Here is a 25,168-nt window from a genome sequence, read left to right on the forward strand (position 1 = left end):
CTTAGGTTTTGGCTGTAGGTGGGGTCTGTACACAGAATGATCTGTAATTCCCATGCTAGAAGCCCTGTTTCCGATTCTTCGGGCCTTTTTGAGGCTTGTGAATCAGGCTACCGTCATATGAACATATTCACGCTGAAGCTAGTGCAGCCTCAACACTGGGTCAAATTATACACCCGCTGCCTCGCACTGGGGGCATGCTCGGGGCCGGGCTGGGAGCCCCTACGCCGGCTCTGCCTCGCTTTCCCTTTCCCAGCTCTTCTGCCATGTGTCCCTCATACCGTGCCAGGACCGCGGGTGCAGCCTGGTGCCGGGCGCGTGACAGGACCCAAGCACCGGGGCTCGCACAGGGACTTGGGTACCAGAATGATGACCCTGTGTACGGCAAGCAGTCTTGGTACTGAGTCACTTGCTCACGCGTGGCGTAGGATGGAGAGGCGGTGGAGAGGAGAGGCAAGCGCTAAGAAGAAGGTGCGTGTTTCCTAAGGTCTTCCAGCTTTGCGCGCTAGCAGCGCAGGAAAGGTGGCTCTGTCCTCGCGGTTGGTTAGGTTAGAATGGGCAACTGTGAAGGATGAGCTTCAGTGTCAGAGAAAAAAAAAATCTCATCAGGGAGGAGCAGAAATCCCAAATAAGTGAGGAACCGAGGCTGAGAAACTTCTTCCCTTGGGACTTCTTAATCACAGGGTTGGGTGAGAAGGTATCAGGACTGAAAGTCCGAAGACGTTGATATGCTGAGAGGACCCTCAAGGGAGAAGCCCGCGAAGGTACTTTTGAAACATTACTATTCGAGGTAAGCGCAGGGTTGCGCAGCGGTAATAGGATAATATAATAATACTTAAAGCTTTTGCTCACTCCAAAGGGAATAGGGACTTCCCACAACCCAGGCTTTCATGATGGGGGAGACTCTTGGTGGGTTCGGAGCTCCTGGCCCGCTTCATGAAGCCCAACTGGTTCCTTGAAATGCTCCAAGGCAGAAATGCCCCAATTGTGTGGGATATTTTGTGATACCTACAGTCTCTGTCTAGTACCCCAACTCCAAGGTATCTGAATCCCCCAGGGTCCAGAGGTTGTGTGATTGGGCTTAAGGACCTGATAGGCCTTTGGAGGCTTCCTGGGAGGAGCACCCCTCTCCCCTACATACAAGTTCCCTGTCCCCGCGCCTCCCCCGCCCTCGCTCCCCCAGGGCAGGGTTCCCTTTGTAATTAATCCCTACGCTCAAACCAGAGGGGAGGAAAAAGTGTTAATGAGGGAGCGTCCCATACTGACTGGGCGGTCGCCGCTCGCAGCTAGAACACCGAGTAATTAAATTATTTTTGGAAGGGGGGGTGGGATGCGGTCGTGCTGGTGTCAGGGAAATCCCCGTATGCACAGGAAGCGGGGAGCGTCTCCTGCCACTAATTAAAATCAGAAATTACTCTCCCTTCTCGCAGCCCTGGGGGGGTGGGGGAGGAAATCAATCTTCCCACGTCCCAGATTGGACTCTGTGTCGCCGGGTCTGTGGCCCGCAAGAACGCACACCTCCATCCCCGGGCGTCCCGGGGGCTCCGTCTCTCACCCGCGGGTCGGAAAAAGGCGCCCCGGGAGGGAGGGGCTGTGGCTGGGCCTTGGCCGGGGATGGAGGCCTCCCGGGTCACCGCTCGGGGCAGGGGTCGCCGGGCCGCGGCCTTCCTCCGGGGTCGGGAGGGCCCGGCGCGTCCGGGGCGGCCCGCCGGCCGGGGAGCGGCGGCTCCGGGAAGAGCCGGGCCGCAGACAATGGGCGCGGCGGCGGGAGGGGCGCGGCGGCGGGAACAGCCAGGAGGCGGCGCCCGGGAGCGCGCGCCCCCCGCCCCCGCCCCCCGCCCGCTCCCCTGCCCGTCCCCTCCCAGCTCCGCCGGCGGCTCCGGTGCGATTCCCGGTCCCCGCTTCCGTGCTCCTGGGCCCCGCCATGGGAGCCTGAGCGCCCCCATCCCCGGCCCCTGCCCCCGGGGCCCCGAGGGGGACAGGCAGCGGTCTGGGACGCAGAGGGGGTGGCCGGCTCCGGAGCCCCCTCCGCGCCGCCCTCGCCCGCGCTGCCCGTCCGCGAGCACGGAGTTCGCCGCGACCCGGAGCGCTGCGGATACAAAGGCGCCGGGCCGAGCCCACCGGCACTTGGCGGCGGCGGTGAGTGCGGGGCCGCCGGGGCGCGGGCAAAGTTTGCCAGCGAAAGAAAGGAGGACGAGAAACAGGAAAGGAGGACAATCGTGCGGGGGGCCCGGGGGTGCCCGGCCCGTAGGCGGGCGGGATGGCTGCTGGGGGACGGGGCGGGGGCTCGGGGCACCCCCCTTCCGGTCCGTTTTCCCACCGCACGGCGGAGTGCCCCCCCCAACTTTGCAGACGGCGGGGGGCTCGTGGGGAGGGGGCGGAGCCCGGGCCTGGAGAGCCAGGGACTTTCCTGGGCCCGGGGCCCCGGCGGGGGCCTTGATGATCCCGGGGGAGCCGGCTGAAGCCAGAGACCCGGCGTGTGTGTGGAGGTGGGGGGAGAGGCAGTGCGAGGATCGGAGTCTGGAGGTACTGGAGGGGGGCGGTGTTTAGGGGTGCAGACACACCTTCAGGAGTGTGGGAGGGTCGGGGCAGGTATGCATTCGGGGTGTAGTGTGGAGCCTGGGGACCGACTGAGGAGAGCAGAGGGGGCGTGTGTTGCTCGAGGCCGGGGCTGGCGGGCACCGTGTACGTGGGGGGGGGCAGGGACAGGCGCCGGCGACCCTCTGCCCACTCAGATGGGCCCATTTGGGGGGCCTGGGGGCTCTGCATTAGTGAGTCTTAAAGCATCGGTGGAGGCTCAGTGTGCGTGATTGTGTGAGTGTGCGTGTGCGTGCGCCGGGATGTGCTGCGTGTTTCTGCAGGTGGGCCCCTGGGTCTGGAGGTGTCGGCGTTTTTCTGTGGCGGCGTGTGCACCCGGAGAGCGGCAGACCGCGGATCGGCCTGTGCCTGGCTGTGCATTTATGTGGATACTCAGGCGAAGGGGCGTGTGTCTGTGTGTGTGAACTGCACAGGGGTTTCTGGGAAAGAAGGGTGTAGGTACTGAGGAAGGTGGGTGTTTGAGAGCAGAATGGGGCACACCTGGGTAGGTGTGCATGCACCTGTGCAGCGGAAGGGGGGGCAACGAATCCGTTCTCTAGTGTGGATTGTGCCTTGATGGGTACGTAGCAGTCTGGTGCTGTCTTAGGCATGTGTGGGTTTCTGAGTGTGTTTTGGGGGTATATCCTCCTGCCTCTGCAGGCAGATTTTCCTGGGAGAAAGCCCGAAGGGACAGCTGTCTGGATGCTTCTGAAGCTTCTCGGATGTGGCTTTCTCGGTGGTGCGAGGGGAGAGCTTTAAGTATCCAAGACCGGCAAGTGGGAGTGAGTGGGCCGTCGTAAGAGGTGCCTGTTTGGGGAGGTGGGTTTTTCTAGAAAAGGGCGTGTATTGTGGGGCACAGAGAGCAGGGGTTCTGGCTGTAGTCCTAGAGGAATCGGAGGCCCTGGAGGGGTCAGGGAGAGAAGGAAGAAGGGCCTCCCTCACCACATTCTTGGTTCTCCAGAGCCCAGGCTCAGCCCCCTAGGCCACAGTTGTCTTGGAAAGCGCCCTGCCGTGGAGTCCTTGACTTCAGAGCCCACGAACTCTGCCCTGCCTCCAGGACCCTACGGTTCCTGAGGACCTGGGATTTTGGTACGGGCTAGAGGCCAGAGGAGGCCAGAGCAGACAGCCTGCTGGAGGGATGAACAGCTGGGGGAGGAACAGGGGGGTCTGTCCATGGGGTTGAGAAGGTGGCGTGGGAGCTCTGGGGAGCCTGGGGTGGGGGGACGGGGTTCCTCAAGAGTTTCTGCAGGTGCGTCTGTGTGGATCCCTTAGTTTCCCTTTACCCTGGTGAGAAGCGTGGCGGGGGTGGGGCTGTGGTCTGGGGCCCGGTCCGAGGGTGAGGACCAGGAGCTGAGGTAGTGAGGGGGCGAATGACTGTGTGTTGGGGAAAGAGAGGGTGGGCATCCCTTGGAGGCCGTCCTCACCATCCTGATCGTGTGGCCGGAGGTCACCACTGTCCGGGAAGTGGGTGTACCTCTCCCCACAGAAGCAGTGTGTACCCCCTTTGCCTCTCCTCTCTCTTGTCCTTTCTTTTTTGGGGTGTAGGGAAGGGGCTGATCTTGCACACTTTGTTCTGCCCTGCCCTCCCAGACGCTGCCCTGTCGCCCGCAGCAGTGAGGGCGAGCCGCCCAGTTTTAGGGGCTAAGGTGGTGACCACGCAAGTTTATCAGGGTGTCTGAGGAACTACAATATTGGAATGTCTGACTCCCTAAAGGGCACGTACCATTGGAATGTTCTTTCTCTAGTCCCCAGGGCTCCCCGGCTTCCCTGAAACTCAGGGATGAGGGTAGTGGGAGTTAGAACATGTTGGGACTAGGGCTGTGGGCAGAGCAGGAAGGACCAGATGCGTGATACCCCCAAGCCGGACACCGGACGGGGCGGGCTCCTGTGGTGAGCAGGGCTCTTAAATCTAGGGTGGAGGGTTCGGGCTCTGCGTGCCGGTGGGGCGTCCTCCCAAGGAGGCAGTGTTGTGCTCAGAGGCTGGCAGGGGCCGTCTCTGGGACCAGTGGCCACACTGGCTCCTCCTGCCCCCTTGTCTTGCTCCTGCACGGTCATTCCGCTGATTCCTCCAAGACAGGCCTCTCTGGTGTGGCCCTCAGCAAATTCTGCTCCTTCAGAGTCTGAGGAAGGGCCCCCTTTCCTGGCCCTAGAGCAGGACAGACTTTTATCTGTTTATCTGGCTTCCCAGAGGCCCTTCTGGCTAGAGGGTGGGGTGTGTGTACTTGGCTACCAGAAGCTTTGCGGGGAGAAGAGGGATGAGCTCGGGGACTCTTCTCCTCCCCTCTGAGTTGTAGGGCCTCCTCTCTGCTCTGCTGCGCCTTCTGCCCCCAGCAGCTCCCTACACCCTCACGGCATTGGTTGGAATTAGTCCTTCATGGTGCCCTAATGTGGGGCAAGTTCTTAAACCCCCTTCTTTAGCCTGTTGTGTATCTTAGGACACCGTCCTCCAATCCCAGATGGGGCGTTCCTGCAGGAACCCCAGGCCCCCAGTGACGTCCTTGCCTGGCTCTCGGCTTGCTTCTGCTTTCTCAGTTTTGCCCCTTCCTAGTTCTGAGAACTCAGACAGAGGAGGTAACTTTTTGAAGCCTCACCCGTAAAACGGAGTTAATAGTACGCCCTATCTCTTTGGTTTATGAGGCTAAGTGAAGGCACAGAGAGCCTCCGCACGTCGCCTGGCTCCTAGGGAGCGCTCGGGGGAGTGGTTCGGGGTCTCGCTGATCATGGTGGGGGGCAGCGCTGAGTTGGGGAGCAGAGCGAGGTGTTGGCCCGGCTCTCCTGGCAGACCACGTTGGGCACTGCCCGCTGTCTGCCCGGCGCCGTGGGAAGCGCTGCGGAGAGAGGGGCGGATGAAACGGGCTTTCACAGGGAGACGTGCGGAAACACGTCGAGCTGCTGCAGCCCCGTGAGTGCCGTGTGGAGGTGTGTTCCGGAGGCCGCCGGAGCCTGGAGCCAGAGTGCTCGGCCCTGCGGTGGGTGTCCGGGAGGGCCCCGGGAGGAGATGTGCCGTTCGCTGGCTGTTCTTTTGAGCAGGTGAAACTCACATAACATGAATTAACCATTTAAAAAAACACAAGATTTTATTTGCTAGAGATAGCGAGAGCGAGAGAGCACGAGCAGTAGAGCGAGAGGGAGACGCAGGCTCCCTGCTGAGCAGGAAGCCCCATGTGGGGCTGGATCCCCGGACCCTGAGATCGTGACCTGGATGCTTCGCGGACGGAGCCCCCCAGGTACCCCTGAAATTAACCATTTTAAAGTGCGCGTTGGCATTTAGCACGTTGGCAGTGTTGTCCTAGCGTGGCCTCTGTCTGAGAGCCTTTCCCCCACACCGAAAGGAGACTTGTCCCTGCAAAGCAGTTGCACCCCTGCTCCTGGCAACCACCGGGCTTCATTCATTCAGAACGTTTACCTGTTCAGGATGTTTCATAGAAATGAAATTATACAACGTGAGACCTCTTCTGTCTGTCTGTCTGCCTTCCCTGGGCACCTGCTCTTCAGGGCTCCTCCCTGTGAGAACAGGCGTCAGAACCTCAGTCCTTTTCACGGCTGAATCGTATTCCATGGTGTGGATGGACCTTAGCAGGATGGATAGTATGAGCCGGGCGGACGGGGCGGGGCCCGCGGGGGCTCTGCAGGTCCACGCTGTGCCTGCCGAAGGAGCGGGGTGTTGCTGAGCGGCGCGCAGCACGATACTGTTGGATCTTAGGTTACGGTGGGGACCTGGCCTCAGTTTCCCTGCCTGTAAAAGGAAGTCCCCTGAGTTGGTGGCGTTGGAGGCAATAGGGAGGGAGAGTCGGGGATCCTGTTGCCGCTTCTCAGGGTCTGCGTGGAGGATGGGACTTTCTTGCCCTTTCCTCGTCTTTCTCCGGTGGCTCCCTCCTGTTCACATCTGCTCTCGTCCCTACCTGTCTTTCAGCTCTACCGGACGTCAACTTCCCCATCTCTGAATTGACCTGACATTTCTTCTGTCACCGTCTCCAGGTTGGGAGCCTTGTTCACGGGGAGGTTTTAGTAGCGGAGGTGAGGGAAAAGCCAGGGGGTGAATCCTACTCAACCCCCCCCCCCCACAGCAGGCCCCCCCTCCTCCAGCCTTCCCTGCTCTAGCCCGCCTCCTGGTGACCTGACCCAGATGGCCCTCCTGTGATCTGGAGAGAAGGGAGGTGGGTCGAGGAGAATCTTTCGGTCCCTTGCTCACGCTGCTTGGTTCGGAGTAGGAGGCAGAGGCCTTGTGTGGTGGGGCCCTTTGGAAATGAGGTGTTGCTGTGTCTGTCTGGGGCCCCTGGCGAGGCTGGTAATTACAGACAGGACGGCCGGGAATGGGTTTGGGAGAAGCAGGCTTGGAATCAGCAGAGCCAAGGACCTCGTGGTAATCAGGGTGGGCCGTGAGGGGAGAGGAGGGAGAAGCTGGGGGCTGGGGTGGGGTGGCAGACTTGGGGTCCCCTTCCCCAGCCCCTGCACACACAGCCGGGCTTGGCACCTATGGGAGAGTGGGGGGGCGGTGACTGGAGCCAGGCCCGGTCTCTGTAACCCGGTCTCTGTAAGTGTGAAAGGAGGGAGGAGAAGAGGGGGATGGGGGGACCTGGGGCCAGCCCCGCACCCTCAACCCAGGAAGGAGACAGAGAATGAGAAGAGGGGTTGTGGCTGCTCTCTCAGTCAGTGCTTGGCTGTGGTGGAATTAGGGTGGGGTCGGGGTCCCTGGGGGCTGGGGCCAGCGCTCTAGCCAGAGGTGATTCCGTCTTATTCTGGCTGGGGTCTTTCTCACAAGGAGGCCATGGGAACCGGAAGTGGGACGATGGCAGGTGCACCCTGTAAAGGACGAAGAGGTGGGAACTGACGTTTTATTGTTCCCGACTCCGTGATGTTCTGTGTTATTTTGTGGAAAACTCTTAACCTTCTGAAGTAGGAGCTATTCCTCCATTTTACTGGCTTGAACACAGGTTTAGAGAAGGTGAGCGGCACGTCCCCCGGGGGGGCTGTGCTGTGTCCGCCACCCTCGGCTCTTCCGTTTTCCACAGCGCCCCTTCCGCCTGCCCCTGCCTCCTTCTGGTGGAATCTGACTTGCTCGTTATTGCCTTTAATCTTGGACTTGAATAGCTGGCCCGTCTCCTGGAGGGTGGACATGAGTTTCCATGTCAGCTCCAGGAGAGACGGCTGCGCCTGAGGCTGGGCCTGGGGGGTCTCCTGGAGGAGCAGCACCTCCTGGTCACGAGCCGGGGGCCGGGCTGCAGCCTGGGCAGAACCTGTCCAGGGGCCGGCCTCTTCCTCTCTGCGGGCCCCTTCACACGTGGCGGGCGCTGGCCGCTCCAGCCCGGGGGGTCTTGTATGTCATTGGGAGGGGCCTGGCCCTTGTTGTCTGTAGTGTTTTCCAGCAACCCCCAAAATATCCCTCGGACCTCCACTTTCACCAGAGGGCTCCTGGCTCCCCGAACCTGGGCGGAAGATAGTGTGAGTCTGGGGAGGGGCCTCTGGCTTTTTAGGGTAACCGGGGGTTGGACGGGAACAGGTGCAGAGCCCGAGGTGTGAATGCGGTAACTTAAAAAACAACCGAGTGTGAACAGAGACACTTGTTTTGTCACGTGCTTTGCTCCAGGACGGGAGGTGGCAGATAGAAGGGCTGGGGTCCACGTGAGTTCTCCCGACCCCGGCTCCTTCGGAAGAGGGAGACCTCAGGTGGTGACTTAGTCAAGATGGTGGAGGTCGGTTGGTACGCGGGCCTGTCAGCTGGCCTGGTTTTCCTCTGCAGGAGCTGGGTCACTTGCCAGATCTCGGCCCCTGGGTGTGTGTGAGGGGAGGGTTTCCAGAGTGGGGAGAGCCAGGCCTGCCGCCTGCGCCCTCTGTCCCGCCGTGTCACACCGTAGGCCCGCCCTGCTGCTTCTCCCGTACAAACCAGCTCTGTGGCCCTCGCTCCCAGCTCCCCCACCACATGTCAGCCGGAGGGCCGCTGGATTCCCCTCCCCAAGTAGCGGCTTGCCACCTCCTGCTCCATGGCAGAGGCTGGGCGAGCAGGCTGTGGGCCTCCTGGAGTCAGGGTCACGGGGGCCTACCTGAGACAGTAGGCTATGGAGAGCAGCGTTTTGTATTCCGCAAGGCTGGGGGTGTGGAGCGCACAGGAGCTGATCTGTGAGTAGCCTGCTCACCTCGCGGGGTCCGCCTTCTCCTGTCCCTGAGGACAACTCGAGGTGCCTGTTTTCCTTCTTGGCTCTTCCACAGCTCACCTGCTGGGCAGGTAGGGGCCAGTCCTTCGCCCCAGCTGAGGGAGGGAGGAAGAAGTTTGGAGCCTGGCGGGTGGGAATTGTGGGGCCAGCCCGGTGGGTGGAAATGAAACCGTGATCCGGGCACCTAGAAGCCCTGGTTCCCTTCTCCCCGCGCCTGGCACCCTGTCTCCCCTCTGGCCCCCAACCTGGGACAGGTGCCAGAGTGATTACTCACCCTTTCTGCAGTCTGCCCTCCCCCGGCCCAGGGTACCCTTCTCCGCTGGCTGAGGCTAGGGAAAGGGGTGCTGGGGTGTGGGTGCATGGTGTGTTGGGGGACAGAGACTTTCTGCGAGCAGGGTTGGGGGTGGGGGAGCCAGAGAGGAAGCCAAGCAGGTCTCTGCAGAACCTGCCTGGCCGGGGCGGGTGGAGCTGGGTAGGGCAGGCAGGAGCCCGTTGAGGTTTCAAAGGGGGCTAGGAGTGTGGGTGTCTGTGTGTCTGCGTGTCAGTGTGTCTGTGGATGTGGGAGGTGCCTACATCTCCCCTGCCTGAGATGGAGGAAAACTGAGGAATAGAGGAGGAGTGTTCGGCTCTGGCTCCCCCAGCTCCTCTTCCGTGAGATGCAGCCTCAGGTGTCCTGGCCAGGAGCCCGGTGTGTGGGCTCTCCCCAGTGGGGCTCCTTGCACGGGGTCCGGCCGTGTGCATCTGCGCTGGAAGCACAGTCGCCACGGGGACCCAAGCACAACGGTCCCTGCTTTTCAGCCCAGGGAGGAGAAGGGTCCTGCCCCCGCCCTGGGGCTGGGAGGATGGTGAGCTCATGTCTGGGGCTGTCCTGGGAGAGTGCCTGATTAGTGGGGGTGGGGGGTGCGCCCCAGGCCGGCCCTTTCCTCCTCTTCAGCCCTCTGAGATCCAGCTGCTCTCTCTGGTCTCACCCAGGGACACTGGGACCCTTTTCATGTGCAGGAATGGGGAGCAGCCCATTTCCAGCCCATTTTTGGTCTAGGCCCTGGGTCTGTTCCTGGCCTTTCTCGCCTTGATTCTTCTTGTGATGGGGAAACCCAGGATGGCCTCCTGGGACGGAGGGCTTGTCCACCACTGGGGACTGGCTGGGGACTGTCTGGGGGAGCGTCAGGAGCCTTAAGTGGGTGGGGGAGGGCTGGGGCAGAAACCAGCCCTTGGAGGGCAAGGGCTCTGGTCTGCACTGTCTGGGCTTGGGCCTCTCTGGTCTGTCCCTTGTCACTGGTGAGAAGAGCGGCTGGGGCAGGGGTCCATGCGAGTTCTCCCCATCCCGGCCTTACAGCCTCGGCCACGCCGAGGACCAGGGGTCTCATGGAGGAACCTGGTGTTGCTCTTGAGAGGAGCACGCCAAGCCAGAGCTTTAGTGAGGTCTGACCGGGGAGGCCAAACAGGCGCGCCCGAGATGTGGCCGAGGTGTCTTTCTCTGGGATGCGTGTTTTTATCCTGGAACATAGGGTTGCCTCTGGAAGGCCTCCTTTCTCCAGGTTAGTGCTGGATGGGTCCATGCGGTTCCCTCCTGGGAGGAGGGGAGAGAAGGGAGCCGGGGACTACATGGGCACAGTTAGGGGTTCTCGTACCTAACTGTCCTGTGCGGCAGCCGGATAGGTCACCACATTCACTGCCACCCCGGACCCCTCTCCCCACCACCAGTGGTTGCCAGGGTCTGGATTGAGCCCACGGATGAGTCTCATGGCAAAGGGGAGACACCACCGGTCTGAAGAAGGATAGTTGTGACTTGGCGTCTCTGCCCTGCCCCCACGAGCCTGCTGACAGGGTAGGGTGCTCTGTCTCCCTTGACAGATTTCTAGCTCTTTGGACACTGGGTGGGGAGGTAGGACCCCGCTGCCACCCAGGAGGGTGGCCAGCCGGCACTTGGCGTGGAACTCACATCGATGTCCTTGGACAGCGGGGCTGTCGTGGGTGACGCTGTAGGGACCACGGGACCAGGGCACTCACACGTCCACACCTAGCTGTGGGTGGAAGCAGGAAGGGGGAGGCTGAGGCCGTCAGACCCAGGCTCTTGCGTGGGATCACAGCCCTTTAAGGGCCAGTGTCCACAGATTGCTCTGTAGGAGGCGTCCAAGGAGGCGATCACGCCCCTTCCTTCCGGGTCTCGGATGGAGAAGAGGAGGGCCCTCTGTCTCAACAGTGGGCCTGTCGAGAGCGCTGCCCCATCAGAGTCAGGAAAGCTGTTGGCATCTGTCCTCTTGCCATCCTCTTCCCACTGCAGCGGGAAGGTCCAGCCCAAGCACCTTCCATGGTGCAGCTGGTCTGCTGCCCCAGCCCTATCTTCCCTAGAGATGAGGAATAACAGGTGCTCTCTCTAGGTACACGGTTGTGTCCGATCCCCTCCGCACGCACCTTTCCTTTCCAGGCTGAGTCACGCCCCCAGCCCCACCCGCACTGCTGCCCCGCCTCCGTTCCCCACCCCAGGCCTGAAGGAGCTGGGATGGGGTGGTGGGGTGGCCCTGGTCCAGATGGCGGGTGGAGGAGGTCGTGAGCCTAGCCGCCTGGTGGCTGGCCGTCGGTCCCCAGCACCTGCCCCACAACGGTGTGCCTGTGTCCGTGTCCAGTGCCTTGTCCACCAGAGCTGTGCCTCTGAGGGGGGCAAAGGGGAAGGGTCCCGTCTCAGTCTCCCTTTTGCCTAACACCAGCCTCCCCCTCTGTAACCCCCCACCCCCCAAGGCCTTGTTCCCTCTGCCTGTTGCCAGGTTCTGAGTGTATTTTTTCCAAAGGCCTCTGATTGTTTCCTGAAGAAACCCGATCCCAGGGCTCAGACAAAAGCTGGGGCTGCCAGAGGAGAAACCCCATTCTCTCTCCCTCTGTCCCTAACCGCGCCCCCCCACCTTCACAACCTCTCTCGCTTTGGATGCTGGGTATGGGTTCCAGGACCCGGCTGCCATCACCTAGGCAACAGGGGGCTTTGGTTGCCATGGTGATCAATGTGGGAGAAGCTGGGCAGCCGGGACAAAAGCCCCCACATTCCCCCCCACCCCTCCCCCCAATCCCCTTGGGATGGTACTGAGACACATTCCATTAATTTTATTTCTGAAAGGCCTTTGGGGGGAGAAGGGTCTTGTTTTTGTGACAGGCTCCCTTCCCTCCCTCTCTCCTCTCTGGCCTCCTTTTAACCCCAGATAATCCATGGTTGGTTTGAGCAGGGAACCGAGTGAGTGTGATTTGTGTCTTGGTGGTGGGGGCAAGGTGAACGCAATGGGACATGTTTCCCTTTCCCAGCCTCCCAACCGCAAGCCAGTACCCCCCCCCCCCCATCCACACCGGGTCTTGCTGCCCTCCAGGTCCACCTCTGACATTTCCACTTGTTGGTCTCATCCAGGGCTCCCCTCCCCCACCCTCTTCCCTGGGAACCCGCCCACCCGGGAGACCCTGCAGACCCCCATTCCTGAGCTGATGAAACAAGGGCAACTTCTCCCCTTGTTCTTCCTCACCTCCCATCCCTCCCCCAGCCTCTCCAGACTCGGGTTAGTTCCCCGGGTGCTCGAGGGGACAGCAGGCAAGGTTCTGAGGAACCGGGCTCGTTCGGGCCACTCTGGTAGGGGAAGGAGGAGCACGTTCGGATGCTTTCTGGGGCATCTGGAGTTGGGTTGGAAGGGGTGGGTGGAGCAGGCCAGGGGAGCAGGGCGTATGCTGGGTCTTTAATACGCGGCTGGGAGGAAGGTAGGGGCTGAGGCTGAGCAGCTCCGAACAAAGGGCTGGGAGGGGCTGGCACCCTTGTCTGGTTTGAAATTTATCTGTAGGAGAAACACAATGGCATCGGCTTCCCTCCTGGGTGTGTTTGAAGTGGTCCTGGCCAGGGCTGTGTGTGTGTGCGTGTGTGTGCGCGCGCGTGTGTGCGCGTGTGAGACTTCTTTATTTAGTAGTCCCAACAGCAGGATTTATTTATACCACCTCTCTCCCGAGTCTCAGAGGAGGTGTCTGGGGATCGAGCGTGGGCGACCCTGGAGCCAGAGCGTATTAATTCCTTAACTAATTCTAACTGAGCCGTACAGAGAAGCATTTCACCCCAGGGTCCTCACGGCAGCCCCATCAAACACGCATCCTTGTTTTCCTGTTGTACTGATGAGCCTACCAGACTGCAGAGCACAGAGAAGTTAGGTAACTTGCCTGTGGTCACGGAGCGGGTGGCCGGGAGAGTCGGGGTTTGAATGCGGAGCTTCAGACATGCGTCCCCAGCTCTTTGTGCCACTGGCTCCGGGAGACGTGAGCATTAAGGGCAGGACTGAGAGGGTGCAGAGTCCAGACCCAGGCGAGGGCAGGTCTGTTCCCCTTCACTTCTCCACCGCCTGTCTGGAGCCCACCTGTTCTCTTGAACCTCCCGGTGGAGTTCAGGTTTGGGGACGAGAATAGGCTGCAGACGGAGGGCGGGTGGAGACGTGAGCCTGGAGGAAGGGTTCTCGGGAGCTGGGCTGCAGGAGCCCCGCGTGTCGTTTGTGGACGGGGTGCCTGTTCACGGCAACGGTATTGAGTAAGGGTTCGGCTTGGGTTGAGGCTCTGTGTCTCTGTCCCCTAAACGTGTGTCGGTCACGTGCTTGCCTTGACGTGGGGCTGTTGACAGGCATGGCAAGGCCGTGGGGCTGCCTCTAGGTAGCTGGTAGGGGGGCCAAGGAATGGCGGGATGGATTTCATCTCCCACAGCCGTGGCGGGCTCCCTGGGAGTCAGAGCAGCGGGTGCATTCCCAAGGTCAGTGCCGGTTTCTTGCCGCGTGCCCCTGGGAGGGGGGTGGACACAGCCGGGTCTCAGTCGTGCTTTCCGTTCTCCGGTTGCCGAAGACCTGGCTTAGTTGGAGAAAAGTTAACAACGACACAAAGGCAAGCCCGTTTCGGTTCTGAACATCGTTGGCTTTATGACAGCATGCGACCTCGAAACGCCCTCCTGTTCTTGGCACCACGGCAGCCCTTCTGGCCCTGCTGCTCCTCCGGCCGTGCCTTGTCAGCCCCTTTGCCTGCTCTTACATCCTGGGACTCCCAGATCCCCCGTACGCATTCCTCTTCCCAGGGGGCCCACCCATTCCCACCTCGTACCCCGTCAGCACCTCCAGCTCAGACTCTCCCGGGTTTGGCTCCTCAGGAACCCCACTGCCTCCCTGACCGCCTGTCTCGTGGCCTTGAACTCAGCCCGTTGGAAACGGGAGCTCACGGCCTTCCTCTTCGGGTTGGCGCCCCCTTCCCCACGTGACAGCACCGCCATCTAGATTCTTGCGCGGGCACTTCCTGCCCTCAGCCAGACCCCAGTGGCCCTGCTGATCCTACCAGCACGTCTCACACCCGGCTATTGTCACCTCCAGGCCTGCACGCCTCCGTCCGCGTGTTCCCACGTCTGCTCTCCCCCCAGCCCCTGCCTGCACAGCTAACAGCCTTCATAGGCTTCCCCTTGCGCTTGGAATAAAACGTGAGCTCCTCGCCTGGCCCGGGATCCCTGGCTCCCTGTCACCACCCTCTTCCTCAGCTCCAGCCCCACTGGCCGTTGCTGGTCCTTGATATACACCGAGCTCTGCCGCCCTTGGTCTTCCCGGGCGCGCCTCCCTGCCGTTCTCCTCCACTCTGCCTGGTTCGCTGCTGCTCTCCTTTTAGGCTCTGGTGTCACGTTCTCTGAGAAACTTTCCAGAAGCACTCAGTTTCTGGTCGTGGCCCCCAGAGCCGTCCCTCCTGGTTTTTTGCTCCTTTCCTGTCATCACTGCAGTGGTTAGTTACTCGTATTCAGGTTTCCTCGGTCAGTGTGCACCTGCCCCACCGGCCTGGGAATGCGGTGTCAGGTCCCCGCCGTACCCCCGGGCCTCGCGGGGAGCACAGAGCACGCGGTCCCTGAGAGTGAGACCATGGGCTGGCGAGTGAGGCTGGGAAATGCGTGTGTGCGTGGCAGAGTCGTGCGTGGCAGGGTCGTGCGTGCGCGACAGAGGAGGGACAGAGGAGGGACAGAGGGGAGATGGCACCATGTTGACTGCTGGTCTCTGAGGGCTGGGCTCTCGGGGCCCCCCGCAGGATGTGGGTGGGGGGTGGGGAAGCAGGAGAAGGAAACGCTGGCTCTGCTCCTCAGAGCGTGGAGGTGACCGTGCAGAAAGAGCCCGCCGCCCGGAGCGCACACAGCCAGGACCTTGCCTCGACCTTGCCGTTTACGGACGTGAGGCTTTTAGAGAATGGTTCCTGCTGCCTTCTACTCCCCGCTTGCTTCCAACGTCATCCACGGTTTCCATTCCTGACCTTGTCCCCTAGTCTATGTGTGTGCACATGTGCGGGCGCGCGCACACACACACACCCTCTCTGACCCTCAGGAGGAGCCGCCAGCTTGACCTGGCTGTGTGATGTAGATGCTGGCAAGATGGAGACAGGAGCCCTCCTTCTGTGGGCATCCTTGGAAGCTGTGAGTCAGGGGACAAGGAGTTGAGGGGGAAGGAGAGGCCTGGACAGCAGCCAGCTGCTTTCTGCTCTGTGAGGTCTCTGTTGCTCCAGCCTGTCGGCTGGCCAGAACCTGCTCTCTCTGAGCCTTGGGTTTCCTGGCTGAGAATAAGGAAAGCGTTGCCCTGGCTCCTGGCCCCGGGGCGTGCAGGGTCGGGTCGTTCCTAGTGGCCTTTGCCGGCCGTCTTTCCTGCGCCCGCTGGCACAGCCAAGGAGTGCTCTTTGTAGGAGGCAAGGTCGGAGGAACTGGGCGCGCTGGACAGAGCGGGAACCTGGAGGGACTATTCTGAGGTCGTGGTGAGGCTGTCTGCAGCTGCCCTTTGGGGACGGTCCTCTTCTTGGCCCTGACTTCCCAGGGAGCTCCGGCTGCTAACCAGCTGCTTCCTTTTCTCAGGAACGCCGCTTGATTTTCTCTGAGACAAGCCCACCCGTCCAGCAAGATAGAGTCCCTCAGGGTGACGGTTGATTTCCTGAAGGTGCCCCTTGGCCTGAAGAAGCCGGTGCTGAAGGAGGCGGCTGTGGGGCCCCCCAGAAGGCCCCAGCCCGTGGCCCTGGAGCGCTACAAGGCACGGCGTTCGGACGCCATGGACACCGAGTCGCAGTACTCGGGCTATTCCTATAAGTCGGGCCACTCCCGCAGCTCCCGCAAGCACAGGTGGGCCCGCGTGGGGGTGATGTGGGTGGTGGAGGGTGTGTTGGGGGTGCGGGAGAGGTGGGTGTGCACGGGGGCTGCTGAGAAGACCCAGGTCCCCCCTCTGATCTTCTGTGCCCGCTCGCCTGGCCTCCTGCTGCAGGGACCGCCGGGACCGGCACCGCTCGAAGAGCCGCGATGGGAGCCGCGGTGACAAGTCCGTGACGATCCAGGCTCCAGGGGAGCCCCTGCTGGACAACGAGTCCACGCGAGGGGATGAGCGGGTAAGCCTCCGTGGGCACGGGGTCCGGGCCAGGGGACTTCCGGCTGCTCCGTGAAGCGGGAGGTGCACTGATGGGGCGGGGCCTGGAAACCTGGGCTCTTTGGACAGAGGTCCTATCAGGGAGGGCATCTGGTGTCACACCTCCTTCTGCTGGTGTCCCTGGGTAGGACCCTGCTTCAGTAGAATTCAGGGAGTTTCTGTAGAGATCCCTTTGGAAGCAGCAGCCTCTGCCTCCCGCTGTCCGAGAGGTAAGGTGACCTGGACTGTGTCCTGGGAATCGCCTGCCTCCTCTGGGCTGAGGCCAGGCGGGTGGGCTGGGAACCGCAAGCAGGAGGGCCCTGCGGGACAGGTGGGGTCTGAAAGTGTGGGCGGAGTTTCCCTTGAGCCCGGAGGCGTGGGCACGACCGCGCCCTCTGTTGTTCACCTGCGGAATCGCGTCGCCTGGTCTGGAGGGAAACAGGTGTGGGCGGAGTCAGCGGAGAAAGGGCGGGGAGAAGGGGGAGAAGGCGCCCCGAAGGACACTGTCATTCCCAGAGGGCCCCTGAGCAGGTTGCTCCTGCTCTAACCTCTGTGGCCCACTGTGCTCGCCAGCAGGGAGGCCAGCAGGCAGAACGCTGTGCTGGATTAGGGCAGAGGTAAGATTTGAGGTGACTCTGGGGTTGCCTGTGTCTCATGTGCCTCCCGAGCTTCCTTCTAGGGCTGGAGACTCCCAGCTCCCTTCCCCTCTCAAGAAGTTTGTGCCTGACATGGGGACTTCCTGGGTCTTGGGAGCAGATGAGTACCTAAGGGAAGTATTCTTTCTCCCTCTTTCCCAGTCCTGTCCTCTCCCTGAGACCTGGCCTCCCAGGTTCTTGAAGGGACCCCGAGACGTGGTCAGCTCACCTGCTCTGGGGGAGGAGGCCACAAACCCCTGATGCTTGGAGAGGGTGGGCGGCGTGTCTGCGGGTCAGCCTAGAGTGAGGGATAGACCCAGTTCCTCGAGCTGAACGTGGTCCGTGCACACGCTTCCTTTCATCAGATCAGACTCTCCTCCCGTCTGAGGAGGCCCAGTCACTGACCCTGCCTGGCATCTTCTACACCCCCCAGTCGGTGTCCTAGTCCTGAGGCGAGGCGCTGTCCCCGTGCTGTCCGGGAGTGAAGGGTGTGAGCACTGATGGCCACTGGGGGCCTTGGGGGCTCCTCTGTGGGATGGTGGCAATTAATCAAGAGATTGCTTGAGTGAACCCCACTCCGAAGGACACTGGGGACCTCAGCCCGTCTACCCCCTTGCCTCCAGCAACAGGCAGCTGCTGTGCTGCGGGCCGACCAGAGACCCGGGGTGGCCCTAAGTGTGTCCATCTTCCACGCCCTACACTGATCACTTGCTTTCCCTCTCCTTACCCCCCAGGGTCCTCTGGCCTTTGCCACACTGCTTTGTTTCAGGTCACCCCCTTGGTTAGAAACCTAAAGTGGCTCTCGAGGTCCGGGGGGTAGGTGCTTCTAGCGTAGCCCAGTTTGCACATGGCCTGCTCCCGCTTCAGCTGGCCTGACTCTCCTCCTGGTATGCACACCTTGCACGTCCTCGGGGCACCTCAGCTCCCCCTGCCAGCCCCTGAACGTTCGAGCGGTCCACGGGGGCCTTGTTAGAATGCAGGTTCCCGCACAGTCAGCAGGGGCTGGGGCCTAAGATGCGCGTTTCCAGCAGCTCCCAGGAGGTGTCCGCGCTGCTGGTCCACAGACCGTGTTATGGATATACAGGACTTAGGGATTGTTGAGTGAATTCAGTGATTCTCAGTTTTGGATGAACGTGAAAATCATCAGGTTTTTGTTTTTTTATTATTTTTTTAAAGTTTCTGTTTGAGAGAGAGCGTGAGCCAGCATGAGCCGGGGGATGGGCAGAGGGAAAGGGAGAAGCTGACTCTCCACCGTGGGGAGGGCTGGGCCCCAGGATCCAGGGGTCATGACCTGAGCTGAAGTCAGATGCTTAACCGACTGAGCCACCCAGGCGCCCCCAAATCATCTGGGTTTTTTTTTTAAAAGGTGGTTTTCCTCTTGGGTGAGATCTGGGCATCGGTGTTCTTTCCCAAGCTCTCTGCTGTGTGCCCTTTGGTCCAGGTCGCAGAGGTCCCAGCCCTGCAGAGGCCAAGCTTGGCCAGAGTGGATCTTGGTAATGCTTCGGTGGTCGCACACTGGCTGATGGCGTCTCTTCTGTCTGCCCGCCCTGCCCCTCCCCTTCCTTCCTCCTCCTCTTCCCCATCTCCCCTGTCTCCTCTCCTTTTCCCCCTCTCCCTCTCCTCCTTCCCTTCCTCCACCTCCTCTTTCCCCTCATTCCCCTTTCCTCTTCCCCCTTCTCCTTCTCCCCTCCTCCTCCTCCCCCTCCATTCTCTTCTCCCTCCTCTTCTGCCTCCGGCTCCTCCTCCCCAATCCCCCTTCCATGCCTCCGCCCCTCCTGCTGTAGGATGACAACTGGGGGGAGACGACCACAGTAGTAACGGGCACCTCAGAGCACAGCATCTCCCACGATGACCTCACGCGCATCGCCAAGGACATGGAGGACAGCGTCCCGCTGGACTGCTCCCGTCACCTGGGTGTGGCGGCGGGGGCCACGCTGGCGCTGCTGTCCTTCCTCACGCCGCTGGCTTTCCTGCTGCTGCCCCCGCTGCTGTGGCGGGACGAGCTGGAGCCCTGCGGGACGGCCTGTGAGGGCCTCTTCATCTCCGTGGCCTTCAAGCTGCTCATCCTGCTGCTGGGCAGCTGGGCCCTGTTCTTCCGGCGGCCCAAGGCCTCGCTGCCGCGCGTCTTCGTGCTGCGCGCGCTGCTCATGGTGCTGGTTTTCCTGCTCGTGGTGTCCTACTGGCTCTTCTACGGCGTGCGCATCCTGGACGCCCGCGAGCGCAGCTACCAGGGCGTCGTCCAGTTCGCCGTGTCGCTGGTGGACGCCCTGCTCTTCGTGCACTATCTGGCCGTGGTCCTGCTGGAGCTGCGCCAGCTGCAGCCCCAGTTCACGCTCAAGGTCGTGCGCTCCACCGACGGCGCCAGCCGCTTCTACAATGTGGGCCACCTCAGGTGTGGGCGCGGGCCTGGGCGGAGGCTGGGGGTCTGCAGGGCGCATGGGAGAGAGCCGGGTGTGGGGGCGGCGGTGAGCAGCTGCCCCCCCCCCCCCCCCCCGCAGGCCGCGGTAGGGGACTTTGCACGCGCAGCGCAGGGTCCCGGGGCAGGTGGGGCTGGGAGTTGGGAACGGAGCGAGAACAAGCAGTGAGCCACTGGGGACCTTACAAGCAGTGAGCCACTGGGGACCTTAGAGAGGGCTGGACCAAAGAGGAGAAAGGTGTGGGGGGTGAACAGGGGATTTGGGGAATTACTTCCCTGGCCTTCTTGGAGGCACAGCCTTGGTGAGCCCTCAAGTGCACATTTGCTGGGATGAAATGACCAGAGGACGGTCGCCCAGAGGGAGAGATACCGGGGGAGCTTCTCTGCCCCTCCCCCTGGCCCATGCGGAGTTCTCTGGAGCACCTCCTGGTCCCAGAGGGAATCTTGGGGGACTCTTGGTGGTCCTTTGTGGGGATCCAGGTCCTGTGCCCTTTCTTCCCTGGGCTTCAGTGCAGCAGGGAAGGACTAGCAGGCCCTGCCCCCCAGGGAAGGCTTGCGAGCCTGGTAAGTCGACCTTGGGCCCTGAGCCAGGCTTCTTGGAAAAAGCTTGTCCCTGTGCTTGTCCTTTCCTGCCCTGCCGACCTGCCCTGATGTCTCCCTCCCCGGCCCCCCTTGTTGGTCCCTTCTCCCTCCCCCTCCTGCCGTCTCCCCCACAGCATCCAGCGAGTGGCAGTGTGGATCCTGGAGAAGTATTACCATGACTTCCCTGTCTACAACCCCGCCCTCCTCAACCTGCCCAAGTCCGTCCTGGCCAAGAAAGTGTCTGGCTTCAAGGTGTACTCCCTCGGAGAGGGTGAGCGGCCCTGCTCCCCTGCCCTCCCGTCTGTCCCAGGCAGGGCGTGGTACCTGCTCCCCGTTTCTCTCAGCCTCTTCCCTTGCTTTCCCCGGTCCCTTTTCTTCTGTCATTTCCCTGGACTCCAGGTGGCTGCTTGCTGTCCCCCCACCCATGCTATGGTGTGTTACCCCCCGTCCCCCCATTCTGACTTCTCTGCTCCCCGGCCCTGGTCCTGAGCCCTCAGCTTTCTGAGCTCCAGGTCCCCCTGCACCGGGGGAGCACATGCAGGACTCCTGCCCTCCAGGGCCCTCCTGGTGGCCGTCCTGTGGGCCTCTCCCAGCCGTGGCCAGGAGGGTTGCGGGTGCCGGCAGTATCGGGGTGGGCATGGCCTCCTGCGACGTGTCAGGTTGCCGTCTCCAGACTTCCCGGGATGGGGAGCGAGCGCGCTGGGAGGTGACTGTGCCCGTCTGTCCTGCTCCTGCGCAGAAAACAGCACCAACAACTCCACGGGCCAGTCCCGGGCGGTGATCGCCGCAGCTGCTCGGAGGCGGGACAACAGCCACAACGAGTACTACTACGAGGAGGCGGAGCACGAGCGGAGGGTGCGCAAGCGGCGGGCCAGGTGGGTGTGGGCGCCGGCCAGGTGCGGGTGGGCATCGGTGCCTGGCTCCAGGGCTGCGGCCTGAGCGTCTGTGTCCCGCGGCTGCCGGGACAGACCCCCGCGCTGTGCGCCGTAAACCCGCGCACGCTTCTCAGCTCACAGTCCCGCAGGTCAGGTCCTCGGTCTGGGTCAGGCCAGTCAGTAGCTCTTGGAGGCCTGCTCAGCTGATGGTGCCTTTTACCTGCAAAACACGAGGTTCTGGCGCTCCGATCTCGGTACATTCTGCAGTCCTGTCCTCCCTCCTCCCTTGTCCTGTCCGCATTATTACGTACGCGTAAGTCAGGCCCGAAGAGTCTTTCTTAAGTACCTGCTGCTGCCGCGTCCCACCGCGGCTTGTTGGGATTTCCATGGGGCCTGCGGCAGGAGAGCGCCCCAGGATCTGACCACCCGCTGTGCCCTCTGCCCCTCCTCCAACGGTCTCCAGGCTGTAAGGGAGGAAGTTATCCCTTCTGTCCTGACATGAGGCTGGTGTCCCCTGCCATAGGTTAAAGACCAGCAGTGCCATTTCTTTTTTTTAAAGATTTTATTTAATTATTTGAGAGAGAGAGGGAGAGCGGATGAGTGGAGGGGTGGAGGCAGAGGGAGAAGCAGGCTCCCCGCTGAGCAGGGAGCCCAATGCTGGCTCGATCCCTGGACCCCGAGCTCATGACCTGAGCCAAAGGCAGATGCTTCACCAACTGAGCCACAGGGCACCCCGTATGCTTGTAACGCAGATAGACTTCTTTCTCCTGCTTCCCCTTAACATGGTCCTTGAGACGCACCCCTTCTATGCGGGTCTAGCATGAAGCTTCTCATCGGTGCGCCCGCCGTGGGTCACCGTTGACTCCCGCCTCCTCGGCCGTATTTGGATTATAGTCCTCTTCCCTCTTTGCCTGTCTCGATGGACACGGACGTTTTCATTCTCTGTCTGGTGGCCAGCCGGGGAGGGCTTCGCGTGTCTGTAGCCATCCAGGTCTCTTGGGAATGGTGGGCTCACCTCTGCCATCCGGCCCTCGTGTTCTTGCCTTTCTCTCTTCCTGGTTTGTACTCAGTTCCTTGCAAACTCACCCCCCAGACGGATGTCCATGTTGCCCCTGCTCTGTGCCTGTTCATTTGTTGCCCAGCGAAGTGTGACGGTGGGGGGGGGTCTCGGGCAGCACAGCGGCTGCCCGCGAGGCTTGCTGCTCTCCCTGAGCCCGGGCCCTAGCGGTCTCCAGCTCTGACCCTGGAGTCCCTGCGCTCCGCTCCCGGAGCTCTGTAGCTCTTTCCTGCCTTGCCTCCCACCTGCCACCGCACCGTGTGGGTGCACGCCCCCCCCATAGCCCAACCCTTGGCTCAGGTGGGTTTGTGTGCTTCCGGGTCTCCACCGCAAGCCCTGACCTCGCTCAGGCTGCTGGAGGGATGGAGCCGAGGGAAAGATGGGAGGTGGGCGTGTGGTCCAGGCCCCTCCTGTCCCCCAGGCTCGTGGTGGCGGTGGAGGAGGCCTTCACGCACATTAAGCGGCTGCAGGAGGAGGAGCAGAAGAACCCCAGGGAGGTGATGGACCCCCGGGAGGCGGCGCAGGCCATCTTTGCCTCCATGGCTCGGGCCATGCAGAAGTACCTTCGCACCACCAAGCAACAGCCCTACCACACCATGGAGAGCATCCTCCAGCACCTGGAGTTCTGCATCACCCACGACATGACGCCCAAGGTAGGCCCACCCCGCTGCTCCCTGCTCCGCCCACCTTCCCACGGTGCTCTCACCGCACCCGCCCCGCGGCCCTGCCCCCCCCACCCCGTGGTCTCCTCTGTCATCCCTGCCCCCAAATCTCGGCTCTGAGTCAAGTTCCCAGGTGCTGAGGAGCAGGGGTGGCTTCTGGACTCTTCCGGGGCCGCTGAGACCTGACTCCCATCTCTGCAAGTTCTGTGCGGTTGCTGCACCAAGTCCCCCCTGCCCCTTCACCACCCACTTTGTGCTTTTTTTGAGCCATTACCCTCCCCTCCGCTGTATGGTCAGCCCCCTAGAATTGCGTCCCGAACCGCCCTCGGCGAGCAGGGTGACAGCCTCCGTGAGAGCTGATGGCAGGGGAAGGAAGAACCAGGGAGGGCTTGTGGCCTACCCTGGTGCAGGCAAGTGGCAGGGCGCAGGTCCTGACCCTGGGCCTCCCCCCTCTTCTGTGGGCTCTGCTTCCCCGTGTTTCATACGAGGGTCCGCAGCAGAGGAGCTCTGCCCCTTTCTGCTCTGTCGTAGACGGTGTGGAAGCAGAGCGTGAGCTGGGGGACGTCTTGGTTGTCTCTGGAAGCCGTGTCCCGGGCTGGGGGCATGAGGCGGTGGGTGGGTGGGACAGACGCCCATGCAGCCCCTGGCCCCCCGCAGGCCTTTCTGGAACGGTACCTGGCGGCCGGACCCACCATCCAGTACCACAAGGAGCGCTGGCTGGCCAAACAGTGGACGCTGGTGAGCGAGGAGCCGGTGACCAATGGGCTCAAGGACGGCATCGTTTTCCTCTTGAAACGCCAGGACTTTAGCCTGGTGGTGAGCACCAAGAAGGTCCCCTTCTTCAAACTCTCCGAGGAGTTTGTGGACCCCAAGTCGCACAAGTTCGTCATGAGGTTGCAGTCTGAGACCTCGGTGTGACCGAGCCGCAGGGCCGGGGGCGCGGGCCCTGCGGGCGGGGGCACGCTCGGCCCCCGCTCCTGCCGCCCTTTGGGCCCTGCCCCCGTTTCCTTTTACTTGAATTGACCCCCCACCCCTCCGCCCCCTTCCTCCTCGGTTGCCCCACGGGAGCCTCAAGAGGCCCCTGCGTCGTCAGCAGAGCCTGGGAAGCCCGCCCTCCGTCCCCAGCCCTCACTTGGTGTCATCATGCAGGAAGCCCTGCCTCTCCCTCTCTCCCTCCCAGGTGGCGGTCTCTCCTGAGCCCCCAGCGCCCCCCCAAACCAGGTTCTGGTAGCAGTTTCCGGGGCCCAGACATGACTCCCGAGAGCCACCGTGCCAAAACTCCTCCAGACGGGGGGTCGTCCGCTCCTCCTGCCCACTCAGCCGGCCCGGTACCATCGCTGAGTCCTCGGGACAGGGTACCCGTGCGTCCCCCTGACTCGGCCTGGGTCGGGGGTCTCCCTGCCATGGTCATTGGCTTCGTCTGTCGGAGCCTCCCCTGCACAGCCACACACATTCAGAGCAAGGGGAGATCCTGCCCTTCACCCCTAAAGTGTCTGCCTTCCGTCTCTGAGTCATATGGTCTTCTGGGATCATAGCCAGACGAGGCAGAAACCCTCTGTGACCACCTTTCCTGGGCCGTGGGGGACGGTGCCTTCCCTCACTGGGTTCGTGCTGGGCAGCCTCGGAGGGAAGGATGGGAGAGATCTGGGGAACATCGCGGGTCCCCACCCTGAACCTGCCTGTACCCTCGTTCCCGCCTCGCTGGGCCAGGCTTCCCCTTCCTGGGGCAGGATGGCAAGCAGAAGCCAGCCCTGATTCAGTGGCTTGCCGTCCACGACCCGATGACCCCTGCGGTCTTAGACCAACGCTTTTTTTTCCTCCCCGACCCCCCCCACACCCCCGTGTGTCTTCTCTCCGCGCCAGGGACCTGTTGCCTCATCTCGTTTGGGGGGGAGCCGCTAGTTCCTCCTCATCCCCTGCCTTAAGCCCACTTCTTTGCCTCAGGGGTCTCTTTTCCTTGGCTGGCCAGGGTCCCCTCCTGTCTCCCTGCCTGGTTCTCTGGGCGCTCGTCTCTCTCAGTGCTGGAGGGAGGGGCCAGGATCGCTGCCTTCGTGGGTATCTGTCCCTTGCCCCGTTGAGCTTCTGTGGTCTCTACACCCGATCTGAATTCTCTAGAGTTTAGGTCTCTTTTTGAGCAAAATTCACCGGTCTTCTAAGACATATTTTCAGTGTAAATCTGAGCCTTTCATTCAGACGTGTAGTTTTAGCCAAGGGAACTGGAACCTCCAGCCAGGATCCCCGTGGCGGACCATTGGTGGCAGGGCTGGAGGGTGCCCCCCGGGCCGGGCCTCTGAGTAACTCGCCGGGCCCCTTCCCGCTCCCATCCTGGGGCAGACTCACTGGTTCTGGACACGTGGAGCGCCCCTTGGGCTCAGATCCCCACTGGTCTCTGGCCCGGGAGGCTTCCTGCCCGTGGAGGGGCAGCCCTCGTGTTGGCCTTTCCCCCATCCTCTCTGACAAAGCACATCTGTCCACCCACGCCTCCCAGACAAGGGCTCTTCGGCGCGTGCTGACCGCTGTCCGCGCGGCAGTGGGTTGGGGCCTGACTTAGGCAGCACCTGAGGGAAAGGCGTCCTGTCCTGGGGGTTGCGGGAAGGTATCTTTTCTTCTCTTCAAGGACCGGGTTTCCGAGGAGTCTCTCCTGGGTCGCATTTCTAAATACCTCACTATCCTGGAAAATGGGGCCTGGATGGTGGGCAGGAGCGGGGTGTGGTGTGACGGACGGACCCAGCTGGGGTGGGCGGACAGAAGGTGTCTGGGATCCTCCTTGTGGCCCCACGTTAGCGGTGGGGGAGTGTTTCTTTTCAGAACCTGC

At 62.0% G+C, this 25,168-nt stretch overlaps 1 protein-coding gene across 1 annotated transcript; it reads left to right on the forward strand.

Moving 5' to 3' along the window:
• The first annotated feature begins 2,000 nt into the window (after positions 1 to 2,000).
• Positions 2,001 to 23,293, forward strand: VANGL2 (VANGL planar cell polarity protein 2). Its single transcript, XM_044266685.1, has 8 exons — positions 2,001 to 2,136; positions 15,589 to 15,849; positions 15,989 to 16,109; positions 18,546 to 19,153; positions 19,894 to 20,030; positions 20,499 to 20,634; positions 22,113 to 22,344; positions 23,011 to 23,293. Exons 2-8 carry the CDS (start codon positions 15,779 to 15,781, stop codon positions 23,269 to 23,271), a joined length of 1,566 nt encoding a protein of 521 aa, XP_044122620.1. The 5' UTR covers positions 2,001 to 2,136; positions 15,589 to 15,778; the 3' UTR covers positions 23,272 to 23,293.
• Positions 23,294 to 25,168: the final 1,875 nt, after the last annotated feature.

Source organism: Neovison vison, chromosome 10, assembly GCF_020171115.1.
Source record: "Neovison vison isolate M4711 chromosome 10, ASM_NN_V1, whole genome shotgun sequence".
Taxonomy (NCBI): Eukaryota; Metazoa; Chordata; class Mammalia; order Carnivora; family Mustelidae; genus Neogale; species Neogale vison.